This window comes from Dermacentor andersoni, chromosome 9 (assembly GCF_023375885.2).
Source record: "Dermacentor andersoni chromosome 9, qqDerAnde1_hic_scaffold, whole genome shotgun sequence".
NCBI classification, from domain to species: domain Eukaryota; kingdom Metazoa; phylum Arthropoda; class Arachnida; order Ixodida; family Ixodidae; genus Dermacentor; species Dermacentor andersoni.
This window is the reverse complement of record NC_092822.1, coordinates 136,422,278-136,439,965: the sequence shown is the minus strand read 5'-3', so window position 1 is coordinate 136,439,965 and position 17,688 is coordinate 136,422,278. Positions and strand designations below refer to the sequence as shown.

Here is a 17,688-nt window from a genome sequence, read left to right as displayed (position 1 = left end):
ACTAAGCACATCAAGCGTCAGCCGTCACTGAGCCAGAAAATCATCTTGTGTGCACGAAGTCAAAGTGACCAGGACGAATTTTTCTTCAACTCTGAGGCTTTTCTTTCGAGGAACCCGTATGGGTTCCCTTTGTAGCAATTGCTACGAATGGGTGGATGCCTGATTTTCCCTTTATTAAAATAATACTTTCTCATGGTTACGGCTGTACTTGTGTGCCTCCCGCTAACGCTGGCATGTAATTGCCATCACGCTCACCTATCACATGCTTCCTGGACATGACTACATCCTCACTGCAGATCGAAAAATCCTGATAAAAAATTTTAGACAGTGTTTTCCGCATTACCACTTCATGGTTAGGCACCCTGACCAATCAGCTTTACATCGCAAAAAAAAAAAAAATGGGTACCATGAAAATTGGTTTTCAGTCCCATCAAGCTTGTTAGAATAAAAGTGCAGATACTGTATCTTTTGCACACAACTGTAGAATTTTCAGTATTACTGTAGTAGCTCACCCTTCACGTAAAACCTCTTCACTGGGGTCTTTGAGGTATTGTAAATAAATAATTAAATATACAGTTGCACTTTACTGGCCAGTTTCCTGTTCCCCAATCTCTCATGCCACGTGACACCTCGTTGTTGAAAGGATGTTCATCTGCCGCCACACAGCCGTGTGTGGTACCAGCTAACAGTGCCAGCACTAGGTTTACTAGTATGCAGGCACAGATCCCCAAGAAAGTGTACGGGGAGTGAGTCTTGCGTAGCAGCATCGTGCGCATCATGCTGAGATTTTAGGTTCAGCTCCCATTGTTGGTATGTTTCCTTTTTTCCACTTTTTTACCTTTTGCGGGATAACTGTACATTTAAGGTAAGTAAACAGTCAACTTTCTTTGCACCTTCTTGGCTCGATACATAATTGTTCTAATGAAAAAAAAGATCAAGGCCCCAATTTCCTTTGATCCTTTTCACTCGTATGTAGGGAGAGTTTATGCAGCAATATTAAGCAAGAGTTTATGCAGCAAACAGATAAATTAGCAGCAGCCTGTGTGTTCCAAGCCGCTATGCTGCTACACCTTCAACTTTCCCTATCACCACGCTGTCTAGTGCAGGTGAAGACCCTGGTGGGGCAGCAGCACATCTCTGCGGTCTATGCTGAGAAGGCATGTCTGGACTCCACAGAGGGTGCTATAGACATAGGCACCCTACACAGCCAAGATGCTGTACTCGTGTCGCAGTCAGGTGCCATCACATTGGGTGAGCCCACCACTCCTCCTGTTTCTGTGTTTACAGTGACACAAAGCTTCACTAGAGGCCAGGACTTTGTAGCCTTGTCAGAGGGGGATATTTAGTGGCATTCGTATTTAAGGACGGTGAAGATATTACATGAGTAGAATATGAAAGGGCAGTAACTCTTTCTTTTTTAGCTTTTATTTTTGGACTGCATGGTCCTAAGCTGGCTTTGACTTTTTTGTGTCTCATTCCAGGTTCAGGAACTAAATTTATGTTGGCAATAGTTAAATAAAGGCTAATAATTAGTGATTTAATTGAGAGAGAATTAATATACAGGGGAAACAAGTGATAACAATTATAAGCGAGGAAAGCTGAACAGTCAAAATGGTCTGTTGTCTCAAAAGAAAGGCCTCCCGAGCCACAGCTTCAGCTGTGCTGCCACGTGCTCGCATTTATTCATTGCGTCCAATGAAGCAGACGGTGATGTGGTTTTCATCACTGGACTTCACAAGGCATCCCAATGGCAAAAGGAAACAAGAAAGCTCTACATGCATTCTCTGTGCCTTGCAAACTTTCGCACCAGTTGGACATATCGACACATTTGAGCACAGCAAAGCATTCGAGGTGCAGGCAGTCTTGATGCGCTGCCTTCTTATTTCTGTTGTCCAAGACATGCCCTTGGGGGACAAATGCAGCTTTGAAGTGTTCCGGGAAGTGCAGTCGTCTAGAAGAAAAAAAGAATTTGGGGAAATTCGGGCAATATTTCTAAGCTGAGCCTTACAGACATAGCCAAGTGTTATGCAGCAGGCTGCAGTGATCTCATGTGCATAACTAAATGGACATCGAAACGTTCTGGCCTGACAGTGAGCCTGGAGTGGTCTTACGAGATTGTGTAAGCTACCTAGGTATCTTAGGCTGATGCTTCACTTCATTCATTTTTCTTTGACTTTGCCACTACGCCGCTGGCTTACCTTTTCTTGCGCTGCACAAGTGGTGACATCTATGCAGCAAAATAACGAAGAGTGAAATAACTGTGTATTTTAAATGCTGTCACTGCAGCCATCTATGCATTAGAAGAAAAACTAAGTGGACAAGATTAATCGCGATCGTGCAATAAGAGGAGCTAGTCCAAAGCACTCAAGTGGTTAACGAGCATTTGTACATATTTTGTCAGCCTCATCTCCACACTGGTGACAGAGCAGTGAACTCTCCTGGCAGGTAGAGAGCAATGGTGCAGTCTGGTCTGGCAGCTGAACATCCGATGTCATTGTGAGTGCTGAACAGATGTCAAACAGAACAAGTGTTCACCTGACCTCACAAATGACAAAAGCTGCCTGGAGATGTCAGTGTAGGCCCTTGATGGTGCCATTGGCACAAGGATAGTGGGTGGTCGTGTGAATGTGTGGCATGCTGAGGGCAGCCACACGGGCAACAAACAGGGTGAACTAAAACAGATGCCCGTGCTCTGTAGTGACATCAGTGAGGTAGCGAAAGTAGAAGATTCAGCCACTGATGAAAGTGGCGGTGATGATCCCTATACTTTTGGTGTCATTTCACTTTGCTAGATTGGCAACTGTGGATCGAAGCAGTAAGACGTTTATCTTTGGGGTAGTTTTATTCAACAAATGATTCTGATTCCACTTGGAGACCTGCAAAGAGTTTTCTCTTGATGGTGCTAAGCTTTGTGTTTCTTCTTTTCTCTAGGGGGCCTTGACGGGGAGCGGTGCGTGGTGACGACCAACTCTGGAGACGTCTCAGTTGTGGTCGCTCACAGCCAGCATCTCAGCATCGTGACAGAGTCTGGTGACTATTTCAGCATCAGTTTAGTATTATCAGTTCAACAAACAATGATTAGGTACAAATAGCATGCAGGCGAGGGTCCCAAAGTCAACTACTGCATGGGACTCTCGGTCAACAAGAATTTGCGTACAAAACGTGGGTGAATGCAGCAAAATTAAAAAAAGTATAAGGTAAACAAATGAATGCACAAAATGCAATGTCATATATTGGTAAGTGTCAATTAGCAAAGAGTACATATCCAGAAAGCATAACTGTACAGCAGACGAGGGTTGCAATGTGGGCTTGTTGGTAATGCATCTTCAAGGGGAGTATGGTAGCGCGATTCAAAGACGGGACAAGAGAAGACACAAAGGGACACACACAGCGCTGTGTGTGTCCCTTTGTGTCTTCTCTTGTCCCGTCTTTGAATCGCGCTACCATACTCCCCTTGAAAATGTACAGCAGAACGCATTATCTTTTCGGAGACAAAATGTTTGTGTACTGCTTTGAGTGAAGATATAGCTAAACCGTAATGTAATGCAGATGTACTTGTAGCAAGAAGCTTCTTTGGATTGTGAATTTTCTTAATTTAAGGTTTTAGGGTTTCAGCAGTAAAAATAATTTCGCAAATTCTCAGGACATTCATGGTAGATAGTATCTTGTTAGTAAGCACTTATAAACAAATTACAAGGAAAGAGGTCAGTTCCTAATAGCACAGTTATGAGTGATAGCACATGCGGTGCAGATAGCGCCGAGAGCAATGCATCGATATGGCTTACAGCACCTGAGATTTGCATGTGTTGCATCGAGTAGTGCCAAATAACTTGGACGCCATGGCTGACCACGCTTAGGGCCCACAAATTTAAAAGGAAAGTGTGAAAAGATACAGATATTTGTCCTGAGCACAGGCTGCCGCACTCTGTACTTCATGGTGCATACTTTCCATGACTTCTCAATTCTCCTCGTTAGGATTGTGACGAGTATCCCCGCCTGTCACGCGTGAGTCTGGGTTGTGATTCCCAAAAAGCAAAAGACAGTTTCTCCAGAAAAGCGAAGCATTGATGGAAATAGCAGAGAGACAACTACGCGAAGTAAGGTTCGTAGTTTTGTCGGTGTCATGCATGCTTAGGCTTAAGAGGCTTAAGGATTAAGAGGTCTCAATTGATGACCACGAACTCACTGACACAACATGAGCGAACCCTTTGCACTGTGTCTCATAAACTCGAAATTACGTGACCGCCAAAACTAATGTGCACCAAGGCACCAGCCGTCTTGGCGCAGTGTTTGCACTTGCCGCAGAGAGATTACTCCCAAGATACGACGTGTGACCCACGTGGGAGGAGGAGATGCCTGTGTGATGGGGTAGAAGGCTTTAAAGATGTGCATTCATCCCCAATCTACTCCCCCACCCTAGCACGTGCTTGATCACGTTACCATGCGTTCACTCCCTCGCCATCTCCTTTCCACAGAAGGAAACGTCAGCTCTCGTGTTTCTCCGAGTGCTGCGAGCTGCCGTGTGCCCCACAGCCTCTGCAAGTTGTTTACCAATGTGAAAAATGGCGCTGCAGTGTTTCCTGCCTACTGCCTTCCTCCGTGGGCGCTTTGATGTCATTTTTGCCGATCAAACTCTTCGTGTGGAAGGACACTCGAAGAAACTTGCTTCGGCCGACCTTTTTATAGTCTTTTGCTGGATTTACTACTACCCATACAGGCTCCAAGTACGTGCTTAAAATTGCAGAAAATTTTCTTAAATCGAACCAATTTCATGAAAGTGCTTTGTTAAATCGCAAATAAACAAAACAGGTTTTTCTGTGCAACTAAGATTGGGTAATAAAAATAATTCATTACATTGCGAATTTCATTAAATCATGGTTCGTTATATTGAGGCTTAACTGCATATACAGTGGAATCTCGATGATAGGATCACGGCTAATACTAATTTCCGTATGATATGAATTTTTCTGTGGTCCCGGCCGAGCCCCATTACTTTGCAACGTGCTAGAGAACGGTTGCTCTGAATCAATTTTCTACCCGCGTCGGTTGATAAAAAAATTACCGAAGACACTGGAAATTCTAAAGTGTGCTTGGCGAAAGCCAGACACTGCTGCCGTCTGCGCTCCGCTTCCCTGGCTTTGCTGTTAAGTGACATAGCCAGTTGCTGCTGCCGTCTGCGCTCCAATTCATTCGCTTTGGTGTTCAGCAATATCGCCTGTCGCTGCTGCCGCTTTCGTTCTGCTTCCCTGCCTTTGGTACCCGGCGATCTAATCAGTCACTGTAGGCGTTTCCGTTCTGCCTTCCTTGCTCTCGCATCTGGTGACATGTTCAGTCACCGCATGCGCATTCACTTCTTGTTCTTCTGGCGATCGGTGTTGGGGGAATCTGGCATCCACTGCCGCTTCCCCCAACCGCTTGGTGCGGAATCACTGGGCCGCTTCGGAGCCATGCGTCTCACTCACTCGACTGCAACGAGACGTCTGGCGAAGGAGCAGCGGTGCAGTCACAGAACACCTATACAAATTAGAGAAGGGAAACTGTACCTTCCACAGTGCAAAGGAAATAAGAGTAGCGGTTGCGTTGTGAACGAAAGTATACGACCGAGAGTAGGCGCTGGCACTAATATCATCATCATTATGCAGTGAGCAATATGTAGCGGCTGGTGGGTTTCGTCGCGTTGCTCGTTCGCTGCTTTTGGGCGTTTTGCTACTGCTTTCGGAGTGATGTTCGTGTGTACGACACTCTAAAATGACTACCAATACCTTTATTATATCGCCAGGTGACCGAGAGGCCTCAACTGGCAAAAAAAAATACGTCAGACAAGTAAGCTTACATTGTTTATTGTCAATCGTGAATGAAGCAGTACATGCCCACAATTTTCGTACAGCTCAGGTGGAGCTAATGCTGTCAGTTACTCAGTTTACAACATACAGAAACACGGAGAGTAATCTATGTAACGGAATTGAAAGCTGAAATCGAGCGTAGTTTACTCATCACGTTTGGCGTGCCGCTAAAGCAAGGACAACGATATTGTCACGTGGTAGTGACGGTGAAGAAAGAAGCAATACGGTGGAATACAAAACTAGCTTTTATTGGGCGAACCTGTGCCCACAAAAACAGGCTACACTTATAGCACAACGACAGCGGCGAACACGGTCGGCGATCGTCGGGAAAAACTGATTAGCAGGTCAAGCGCGTTGGCTTTTATAGATCAGTCGTCGAATGTTCCAGATTAACTGATGGGACCCGCGTGTCTTCCACAAAGTTCTACACCATTCGTGTCACGCGATGAAATCTGATAGCACAAGGTTCGGCGACAACAGACACGCGGATAGAAGCGTCGATAACTTTCCAGAAACCTCGGATACATGCAGGCGCGTCCCTCGCTGTGCGATTACAGTTGTTAAGCGGCGAAACGTGGTTTTCCGATAAAGATAAGTACACGTGTCATTACCCCCCTCTTAAAAAGCATCGACCCGATGCTGCTAACAAACGAAAGTAACAAAGAAAAGCACTCGTAGCAAAGAAAACAACAAACTAAGGAAGTTCATTAGCGTCCGTAAAATGGTTTAAGGCGCACCACGTGGACCACTTCAGATCGTGCGCGGCGCCGCTGTGAGTGCGAAATGCCGTCTGGCACGACCTCATAGTCTAGTGCGCCAATACGTCGGATGACCTTGTAGGGTCCGAAATAGCGTCGCAGCAGCTTCTCACTGAGTCCTCGCCGGCGTATCGGGGTCCATACCCAAACACGGTCGCCGGGCTGGTACTCGACGAAGCGTCGTCGGAGGTTGTAGTGTCGGCTGTCGGTACGCTGCTGGGTCTTGATCCGTAGGCGGGCGAGCTGTCGGGCTTCTTCGGCGCGCTGGAGATAGGTAGCGACGTCAAGATTCTCCTCGTCAGTGACGTGCGGCAGCATGGCGTCGAGCGTCGTCGTCGGGTTCCTGCCGTAAACCAACTTGAATGGCGTGATCTGTGTTGTTTCTTGCACCGCCGTGTTGTAGGCGAAGGTGACATACGGCAGGACCGCGTCCCACGTCTTGTGCTCGACGTCGACGTACATTGCTAGCATGTCGGCGAGGGTCTTGTTCAGGCGCTCCGTGAGACCATTCGTCTGGGGATGGTAGGCAGTTGTCCTCCTGTGGCTCGTCTGGCTGTACTGCAGAATGGCTTCGGTGAGCTCTGCTGTAAAAGCCGTTCCTCTGTCGGTGATGAGGACTTCTGGGGCACCATGTCGCAGCAGGATGTTCTCGACGAAAAATTTCGCCACTTCGGCTGCGCTGCCTTTTGGTAGAGCTTTGGTTTCAGCAAAGCGGGTGAGATAGTCCGTCGCCACGATGATCCACTTATTCCTGGATGTTGACATCGGAAACGGCCCCAACAAATCCATCCCAATCTGCTGGAATGGTCGACGAGGAGGTTCGATCGGCTGTAGTAATCCTGCTGGCCTCTTCGGTGGTGTCTTGCGTCGTTGACAGTTTCTGCATGTCTTGACGTAACGGGCGACGTCGGCGGTCAGACGCGGCCAGTAATACTTTTCCTGTATCCTCGACAGCGTCCGGGAGAATCCGAGGTGCCCAGCGGTTGGATCGTCGTGTAGGGCGTGCAGTATTTCTGGACGGAGCGCTGACGGCACCACAAGAAGGTAGCTGGCGTGGACTGGTGAGAAGTTCTTCTTCACGAGCAGGTTGTTTCGTAGCGTGAACGAAGACAACACGCGCTTAAATGCCCTAGGGACAACGTCGGTGTTCCCTTTCAAATACTCGACGAGGCCTTTTAGCTCCGGGTCTGCTCGTTGCTGTTTAGTGAAGTCTTCCGCGCTTATTATTCCAAGGAAGGCGTCGTCGTCCACGTCGTCTTGCGGCGGGGGATCGATTGGGGCGCGTGATAAGCAGTCGGCGTCGGAGTGTTTTCTTCCGGACTTGTATGTTACCGTGACGTCATATTCTTGTAGTCTGAGGCTCCACCGCGCCAGCCGTCCTGAAGGGTCCTTTAAGTTAGCTGGCCAACACAACGCGTGGTGGTCGCTGACGACTTTGAATGGCCTGCCATAGAGGTAAGGGCGGAATTTAGCTGTAGCCCAAATGATGGCGAGGCATTCCTTTTCAGTCGTAGAATAATTGCTTTCCGCTTTTGACAGCGACCGGCTAGCATACGATATCACCCGTTCAAGTCCTTCTTTCCTCTGGACTAGGACGGCACCGAGGCCTAGGCTACTGGCGTCAGTGTGGATTTCAGTATCGGCGTCCTCGTCGAAGTGTGCAAGTACCGGCGGCGACTGCATGCGTCATTTGAGTTCTTGAAATGCGTCGGCCTGCAGCGTTTCCCAATTGAACTTGACATCAGATTTCGTTAGATGTGTTAGCGGCTCCGCGATGCGCGAAAAGTCCTTTACAAAGCGCCTATAGTAGGCACACATGCCAAGGAATCTGCGCACTGCCTTCTTGTCGATTGGCTGCGGGAACTTTGCGATGGCAGCTGTCTTCTGCGGGTCGGGGCGCACTCCAGATTTGCTGATGACATGGCCTAGGAATAGAAGCTCATCGTAAGCGAAGCGACACTTTTCCGGCTTCAGGGTGAGCCCTGATGACTTGATGGCCTCTAATACTGTCGCAAGCCGCTTAAGGTGATCGTCGAAATTTCTGGCGAAGACGACGACGTCATCCAAGTAAACAAGACAGGTCTGCCACTTCAATCCTGCTAAAACCGTGTCCATCACGCGCTGGAACGTTGCAGGCGCCGAGCACAGTCCAAATGGCATAACCTTGAATTCATAGAGGCCGTCTGGCGTGATGAAGGCGGTCTTTTCGCGATCCCTTTCGTCGACTTCTATTTGCCAGTAGCCAGACTTGAGGTCCATCGATGAGAAGTATTTAGCATTGCAGAGCCGATCTAATGCGTCGTCTATCCGTGGGAGGGGGTATACGTCTTTCTTCGTGATTTTGTTCAGTCGACGATAATCGACGCAGAAACGTAGGGTTCCGTCCTTTTTCTTCACTAAAACAACTGGAGACGCCCACGGGCTTTTCGACGGCTGGATGATGTCGTCGCGCAGCATTTCGTCGACTTGTTGTCTTATAGCTTCGCGTTCTCGCGTCGAAACTCTGTAAGGGCTCTGGCGTAGTGGTCGAGCGCTCTCTTCGGTGATTATGCGATGCTTTGCGACTGGTGTTTGTCGAATCCTTGATGACGTCGAAAAGCAGTCTTTGTATCGTCGAAGCAGACTTCTGAGCTGTTGCTGCTTAATCACGGGGAGACTTGGATTTATGTTGAAGTCTGGCTCGGGAACTGCGGTCGTCGGGGTAGATGCAACAGAATCGGAGAGGACAAAGGCATCGCTGGTTTCCTGTATTTCCTCGATGAATGCGATCGTCGTGCCCTTGTTGATGTGCTTGAACTCCTGGCTGAAGTTTGTCAGCAACACTTCAGTTTTCCCTCTATGCAGTCGAGCGATCCCTCTTGCGACGCAAATTTCACGGTCGAGTAGTAGACGTTGGTCGCCTTCGATGACGCCTTCTACGTCAGCGGGTGCTTCGGTGCCGACCGAAATAACGATGCTGGAGCGAGGCGGGATGCTCACTTGATCTTCGAGCACACTCAAGGCGTGGTGACTACAAGGGCTCTCTGATGGTATCGCTTGATCTTCCGACAGCGTTATTGACTGCGACTTCAGGTCGATGATTGCGCCGTGTTGGTTCAGGAAGTCCATGCCGAGAATGACGTCTCGTGAACACTGTTGCAGGATAACGAAGGTGGCAGGGTAAGTCCGGTCATGAATGGTAATTCTTGCCGTGCAGACTCCAGTCGGCGTAATGAGGTGTCCTCCAGCGGTCCGAATTTGGGGGCCCTCCCATACAGTCTTAACCTTCTTCAACTGGGCGGCGATGTGTCCACTCATTACGGAGTAATCGGCCCCTGTGTCCACTAAGGCGGTAACTGCGTGGCCGTCGAGAAGCACGTCGAGGTCGGTGGTTCTTTGTCTGGCGTTGCAGTTGGGTCTTGGCGTCGGATCACGGCTGCGTCGTGTTGAACTGAAGCTTGAACGTCGCGTCGTCAAGTCGTCTTTCGTCGGTGTAGTCTTGGCTTCCTGACTTCGTCGGGGCGGCGGGGTGTCGTCATTAGGTCGTCGAGATGGTTGCTTCGTCGTCTTCGTCGGCGGCGGAGGATCTTCGTCAGTTCGACGAACAGCAACCGCACCTCCATCGGTTGCTGCTTTTAGTTTTCCGGATATGGGCTCGCAGAGCGGCCCCGGGCTGGGCCGGTGTATGGTCGGTGCTGCGGCGACAGGTAGCGGCCTGGTGACGGCGAACGGGACGGTCGTTGAGGGCTCCACTGAGTAGCGGCGAGGTAGTCGGCGATGTCACGAGGGCGTTCACCTTCCCTCGGGCGCTGTGCGTTCACGGCGAAGCCTCGCAATCCCAGGTCGCGGTATGGGCATCGGCGGTACACGTGGCCTGCTTCGCCGCAGTGGTAGCAGAGCGGGCGGTGGTCGGGGGCGCGCCAAATGTCCGTCTTCCTCGCGTAGGTGCGCTGGGCGACGGGTGGGCGCGCTGGCGGCGGCGGACGACGGAATTGTGGCGTTACAGGGCCCTGGCGTTGTCGCGGAGGGGGAGCTTGACGGCGTGCGACGGCGGCGTAAGTCATCGCTTCTGGCTGGGGCTGCGGTAATTGTGGTTGCACCTCAGGAACTCCTAGCGATCGGTGCACCTCTTCTTTCACGATGTTGGTGATCGAGGCCACTTGAGGCTGCGACGATGGCAAGACCTTGCGCAGTTCTTCGCGCACGATGGCCCTGATGGTCTCGCACAAATCGTCCGTGGCCAGTGATTGAATTCCGGAGTAGCTTGTTGGCTTGGTGCGTCGGTCAAATTGCCGGTTCCGCAATTCCAGTGTCTTCTCGATGCTCGTCGCCTCACGAAGAAACTCGTCGACGGTCTTCGGTGGGCTTCTTACCATTCCGGCGAAAAGTTCCTCCTTTACACCACGCATCAGTAGACGTACTTTCTTCTCCTCGGACATTTCTGGGTCGGCGTGGCGGAACAGACGGCTCATTTCCTCAGTGAAAATCGCGATCATCTCATTCGGCAGCTGCGCTCTTGTCTCCAGTAGAGCTTGGGCTCGCTCTTTTCGCACGACGCTTTGAAATGTTTGCAGGAAGCCGCTTCGGAAGAGGTCCCACGTCGTCAAGGTGGCTTCTCGATTCTCGAACCACGTCTTGGCGGCGTCCTCCAATGCGAAATAGACATGTCGTAGCTTGTCGTCGCTTGCCCAGTTGTTAAACGTAGCGACCCTCTCATACGTTTCCAGCCAGGTTTCCGGGTCCTCAAATGTGGAACCGCGGAACGTTGGTGGTTCCCTGGGCTGCTGCAGCACGATGGGGGACGCTGGGGCTGCCATTGCGGTTGCCTTGGCCACAATCTTCTTGGTCTTCTCAGGTAGAAGACCGTGCTCCGGGGGCAGCTGTTGAAGACGGCGGCTTGCTCGGTGGTCCGGGACTACGTTGGTGTTCTGTTTGTGGTCTGGGCTGGGATCACGACTTGTCGGGGGCGTCCTGTACATGGACGAAAAGCACCTCCACCAGATGTCACGTGGTAGTGACGGTGAAGAAAGAAGCAATACGGTGGAATACAAAACTAGCTTTTATTGGGCGAACCTGTGCCCACAAAAACAGGCTACACTTATAGCACAACGACAGCGGCGAACACGGTCGGCGATCGTCGGGAAAAACTGATTAGCGGGTCAAGCGCGTTGGCTTTTATAGATCAGTCGTCGAATGTTCCAGATTAACTGATGGGACCCGCGTGTCTTCCACAAAGTTCTACACCATTCGTGTCACGCGATGAAATCTGATAGCACAAGGTTCGGCGACAACAGACACGCGGATAGAAGCGTCGATAACTTTCCAGAAACCTCGGATACATGCAGGCGCGTCCCTCGCTGTGCGATTACAGTTGTTAAGCGGCGAAACGTGGTTGCCCGATAAAGATAAGTACACGTGTCAATATTGTGCTCGCCTGCACTCGTACTTGTGTTGCTTACAGTGCTGTTTGACGTGTTCCATATTATATGTATGTTGTCTGCCTTCGACGATTTCAGCTAGATTAAAGAAAGAAACATAAGAAGTACTCGGCAAACATGTACTGTCAGTAAGGTAAGCTCGAGCTGCAATGTCGCATTGTTTTCATAACACATTGGCGATAGGCACGAAGTGTAGAGGGAAAAAAAAAACGGTATGCTAAATTTTAGATCACATATTGTGTGTTCTTGATATTTCTGCTGCACATTTAGTGTTCAGGTGCAGCAGTAAAGGCTTTGACACAAGTGGAGTACTCGTAGGAAGGCGAGGAACGTTATGGAGACAGTGCTTACAAGGACCTCTGCAAATGTTGTGTATAAACAAGGACCCTAAATAAGCATATAGTATGCCTAACTAATGCTCACGAATCCTTGTAAAATGCAATTTGCGGTTTTATGTTGAAAAAACATGTCGATTCGCGTGTTAAAACAATGCAGAAAGGTTACTAGGAGATGAACACTTCAGTTGAGTAACAGAGGTGAGCAAGGGAAGCCTCAGCCTGCAGCCAATGTTTCAACAATCAAACACATTTGTGAGGGCCGTGACGAAGATAAGTTCCCATGCTAAGGCTTCCCTTCCTCGTCCACTGTTGGTTGGCTGAATGTTAGGCCAAACTTCAAGTATATTTCATAAACATTTTTCTGAACACACTGTCCTCAGGTATGTCATCTGCTGTTTGAAGAGAAAGAAAATTTTATTTTATTGGTTTCTCATGTTTGGGAAGTGTGTGAAGCTGTGTGAAGTTGCCTGTTCTAGCCATCTCTTAGGGTGCAGGGCTAGCCTAGTTACTGATTTCATGCAAACTGTACATGAGCCTTTTGTAGTTACCAAATGAAAAATGCAATATCCAGATCTAATTCTAATCCTATCACTTACCATCTTAACAATGTTCCCTTAGATTTCATCACGTCCTATAAATATATTGGCGTACGCATTACAAATAATTTAAATTGGACCAATATGGAGTATGTCATTAACAATGCTATTCACCTGCTCAGGTACTTACAGTGCAACTTTTCCAAAGCACTGTCTACTTTAAAACTACACCTTTACAAGACGCTAATACGCTCTAAACTTTAATATGCATCCGCAATACGGGATCCCAGTCGTGCTTCATTCTTTCTAATTATAACCGTACAGTGAGTATAACCTTAATGAAACTAACCAGCACTTATTCCCCTAGCTAATCACCGCAGTCGCCATGTTTCGCTATTTCATAAAATTTTCCGTCATACCACACTTCATGACGACTTCATACCGTGGCTTAAAGTATATTTCAAACTGCATCGATCATCTCAGTAATGCAGGGATTGATTCTTGCTACACGAAGTCTTTCTTTCAATCCTTCATCCCCCGCACATCTCAGGAATGGAGCCACCTTCCCTCAAATATTGTAGCCATCACCGACAACAAACTTTTTTTGCAAAACATTAGCTAACATTGTATAATCAGGAGAATCATTGTATTACCAGAACTCACTGCTCTTGTTCGTTTGTTTTACTCTACTGCTTTATACCAACTCCCCTCTTTAATGGCATATGACCCTGAGCGTACTTTAAATAAAAAGTATAATAATAAAGTGAGGAGTGACTGCCAGAATTTCAGTGAACATGAAGCATCATTTTCTCAATGTTGCACTGAACGGTTTTGAAGGCTTTGAAATTCCTTGCAGTTTCATGTAACAAATTAACGCCATGAGGGAGCATGTGATACTTGGTGGTAATGCCCGTCAATCTGATTTTCAAATAGCAGATGACAGACTTTGTGCATTACCAAGTAGGAGCTTGCTACATGACGAGAAAAGAAAGTTGGGGCTCAACTTGTTACTTCTCCGGTTGTCATAAAACGCCCTTAGAATGAAGTAAGCTTGTATGTCAAATTTTAGTACTCCCGCTCGGTACAATACAAAACTGTAGACTGCTGCTTTCCTGATAGCGCTCACAGCCCTCAATCTGGTAAACTTGCAAACATTTCATGGTGAGGCACATAGCTCAAGAGGACCTGTTGTCATTATGGTGACCGTTGAGCTTCTCATGGCTTGGCGTGGGCAGCTTGCAAACCAATAATCTCTCTTTTGTCCTTGTTCCTGAAAAGAGAAATCATGAAGCCACGACGAACAGGCAAGCAAAGAACGGTGAAACAAAAGTTTGTCCAATTAACATACAAATCACAGTTCTAGTTGAAGTGTTCAGAAACATACCTTGCAAGGATTCTGGCTCTGTAGTGACACATCCACTGTTGACTTGTATGTCCAGAGAAAATAGAGCCCAAAGGGGTGATCAAATATGAGCAGTATCTTGGAGGCAAAAGAAGAAAGAGCCTCAATTACTATGGTGGAAGTGTGGGTGAGTTTGTGATTCATGTATGACTAAGAACAGTGCACAAAACGCTCCATGACAGAAAACACAACACTGTTTTGAGTGTGCATTTCTTTCAATGGTGTCCTTGTGCGGGCTGTGCTTTGTGAAGCCTCGATTAAACTTTTTGCCAGCTACTAAGTAATAAACACAGTAATTTTACTATGTATCAAATGATATTAATCCAACTGTATCACCGGAAGTACACTTGCACTAATTTGCTGCGAATTTATCGCAGTGTATCATCCATGCAGACACAGCCAAAATGATTTATTTTTTATACTGTGCTCCGTGTTAGGAAATTTAGCAACGTGGTAAAATAACAAGAGCTTTGTTTAAATTGCCTTTGAAGAGCGGTAAATTTATTATGGTTTTCCACTTTGAAAAAAAAAAATGACTACAGCAATCTGTTTTACATGTCTGCACCCGAAGAAATTGAAAGTTGAAAATACGAATCAGTGTTTTTTGACTCACGGCTGCACACACCCAGAGGCTGCAAGGTTAATCCGCTTTCTTGGGTAGTTTCCAGACAGACTGTGCTCGGTTCCAGCGACAAGTTTTCACGCTAGCTAGTACAGTTTTTTCAAGCAACCCGTCATTATGCGGCCAGAGGCGGCAGATCACTGACGACGGAAGCCGTGTATGTACCCATTACGCCAGTGAAACGCCGCAGCTGATAAAATTCACCGTCTTTAAACATGTGCGCCTGGTAGCGGCTATCGAATATCGGACGCAAAAACTGGCTGAGATATTATTGTTGTCTAATTAAAACGAACCTGCGTGATGCTGCACAAAGGAAACGGCCACCCCGTTCACAAATATAGCCACCGTACAATTTGAATCGATAAACGACATGGACTGCAATCGATACCAGTGGGCTGCTCAGGCTGCTGCTTATCACACGTCAGTGAGGTCTTAGAACCTTTATTCAAGTAATAAAGCGCAGGTTTTTATAACATAGGTTTAATGAAAACAATTGTCTGTTTATTTTGCAAAAAATTGCGTGTCCACTATGTTTGACAGTTATGATATGTACATTTATAGATCCAATAGGATGAATGGATGGATGGATGATTGAGGCTCAACTCTTTGAATCGGGCGGCAGTGGCGCGTGCCACCTAGCCTTGAATGGTACTATATGCATGCATATGCATGCATGCCTATGTATTTACTCCTTTACTTTTGTGTTGATATTATCCATCAATCGATAGCCTCCGTTTAGTTATTTCACTGTTTCACTGTTTCACTGTTTACTTCACTGTTTCACTGTTTTACTTTCACTGTCTTTAAAACCCAAAGCTTTGAATAGTTCCTCGTTACATTCAACTGCAGGGTGAAGTTGTTTACAAGCAAGTATCAGGTGTTCAGCCATTTCCTCCTCTTCTCCACATGCCCCGCATAACAAATCTATCTCCTGGTATCTGGCTCGGCACGTTTTAGTCGGCAGTACACCTGTCCTATCCTGAAACAACAATGAGCTTCCCTTAGAGTTATCGTAAATATTTTCTTTGGCTATTTCTTGCTTAAACGTCCTGTATGTCTCTAATGCTGATTTGGTTTGCATCTCTGTTTTCCACATACCCCTCTCTGTCTCCTTAACCTTTTTCTTGACGGATGATTCCTTACCTGTCCACCCACTGCTGCCCAGGTATTTGCTTGACAATTTTCTAGTCCGCTTCCTCCACCTTGTGTCAACATTCCTCGTCTATAAGTAACTGAAAACCTTCCCAGCCCACCGCATTCCCCCCATTTTTCTCAATCACTCCTCAAATGCTACCTTGCTACTAGCCTCTCTGCCCTCGAATGAAGACCATCTTAGATCCCTGTGCACCCCAAGATTTTGTGTCTTGCCATGTGCTCCCAGAGTGAGACTACCCACACCATGTTGCCTAGTTTCCAACTGTGCCCAGGTCTCTGCTCTCATACATAGAACTGCATTGGCAGAAGTCAAGCCTAGAACAATTACCCTCTTCCATATCGCTCGTACTACCTCGTACCTATTGTAGTTCCACAGTGCCTTACTCTTCATAATCGTTGCACTTCTGTTACCTTTAGTCGTTACATATTTTTCGTACTCTGTCAGATACTCAATGCCATTATTTACCCACATCCCAAGATACTTGTATTTATTGACTATCTCCAGCGTGGCCTTCTGTATCTTATGCTCACCGCAAATGTCATCATTAAAAATCATGACTGCTGATTTTTCTTTGCTAAACTTCAAGCCTAATCTGTCTCCTTATGTACCACATATGTCCATCAATCCCTGCAGATCTTCTGTATTGTCAGCCATTAATACAAGATCATCCGCATACATCAGTCCCGGTAATGACTGTTCAATGAATTTTCCTTGTTTGAAAATTGATAAGTTGAAGCCGAGTCCGCTTTGCTGTATTTTGGCCTCTAATCCTTGTAGGTACAGCATAAACATCAGAGGTGACAATGGACACCCCTGCCTAAGCCCCCGCCGAATCATTACAGGCTCCGAAACCTGCTTTTCCCATTGTATAATCACCCGATTACATTTATAGATATCTTCTAAGAAATTGGTTACTCCATCTTGCACTCCTAAAGTTTCCAGAATGCCCCACAAGCCCTCTTAAAGTACACTGTCATAGGCTCCCTTGATATCCAAAAAAGCCAGCCATAGGGGTCTGTGTTTCTTTTCAGCTACAATGCACTGTGTTAGCGAGAACAGATTGTCTTCTAGCCTCCTATGCTTCCGGAACCAATTCTGTAGCTCTCCAAGTACCCCCTCGTTCTCTACCCATGCCTGCAGTCTGTCCTTTATAATCTGCATAACCACCCTGTAAACCACTGACGTCCGTGTTATAGGCCGGTAGTTATTTATGTCAGCTTTGTGCCCCTTTCCCTTATACTATGTCATTCTCATCCTACTTAGCCTCCATTCGTCAGGTACTTTACCATCCATTAGCATTTTGCTCACCACCTCCCTTAATGCTTTCTTAGATTACGGGCCCAATTGCTTTATTAACATAATAGGAATACCATCGGGGCCTGCCTCTTCTCGGCCCTTTCCCACTCTCTTTGTTCAAGTGGAAGCAGTGGATTGACCGGGCTATCCCTCTCCGACTTACTGCATGTACCATTTCTCTGTTCTGTAAATTTTTCCCTCATCATAATTCCTATGTGCTCCATTGCCTCCTCTCCTTCTGAGTACCTTGAGCTGTTACTATAAACCTCTGCTCTAGGCTTGTCCTATTACCCAAGGAGTTCAGATGTTGCCAGAATTTC

General features: G+C 47.3%; 1 protein-coding gene and 1 pseudogene across 4 annotated transcripts in view; one reads left to right on the top strand and one right to left on the bottom strand.

Moving 5' to 3' along the window:
- The window catches only part of LOC126529714 (uncharacterized), a 181,793-nt gene that overhangs the window by 97,462 nt on the left and 66,643 nt on the right, over window positions 1–17,688 (top strand). For 3 of the 4 annotated variants that reach the window (XM_055070015.2, XM_055070016.2, XM_055070014.2), the window contains exons 5-6: window positions 1,107–1,251; window positions 2,932–3,030. In XM_055070015.2, coding sequence (XP_054925990.1) covers window positions 1,107–1,251; window positions 2,932–3,030 — 244 coding nt within the window. Of the gene's footprint in view, window positions 1–1,106; window positions 1,252–2,931; window positions 3,031–4,475; window positions 4,806–17,688 lie in introns of those variants that run through there. The other variant, XM_055070017.2, reaches the window with a different exon arrangement.
- LOC129384489 (uncharacterized) lies at window positions 12,169–17,468 on the bottom strand (annotated as a pseudogene).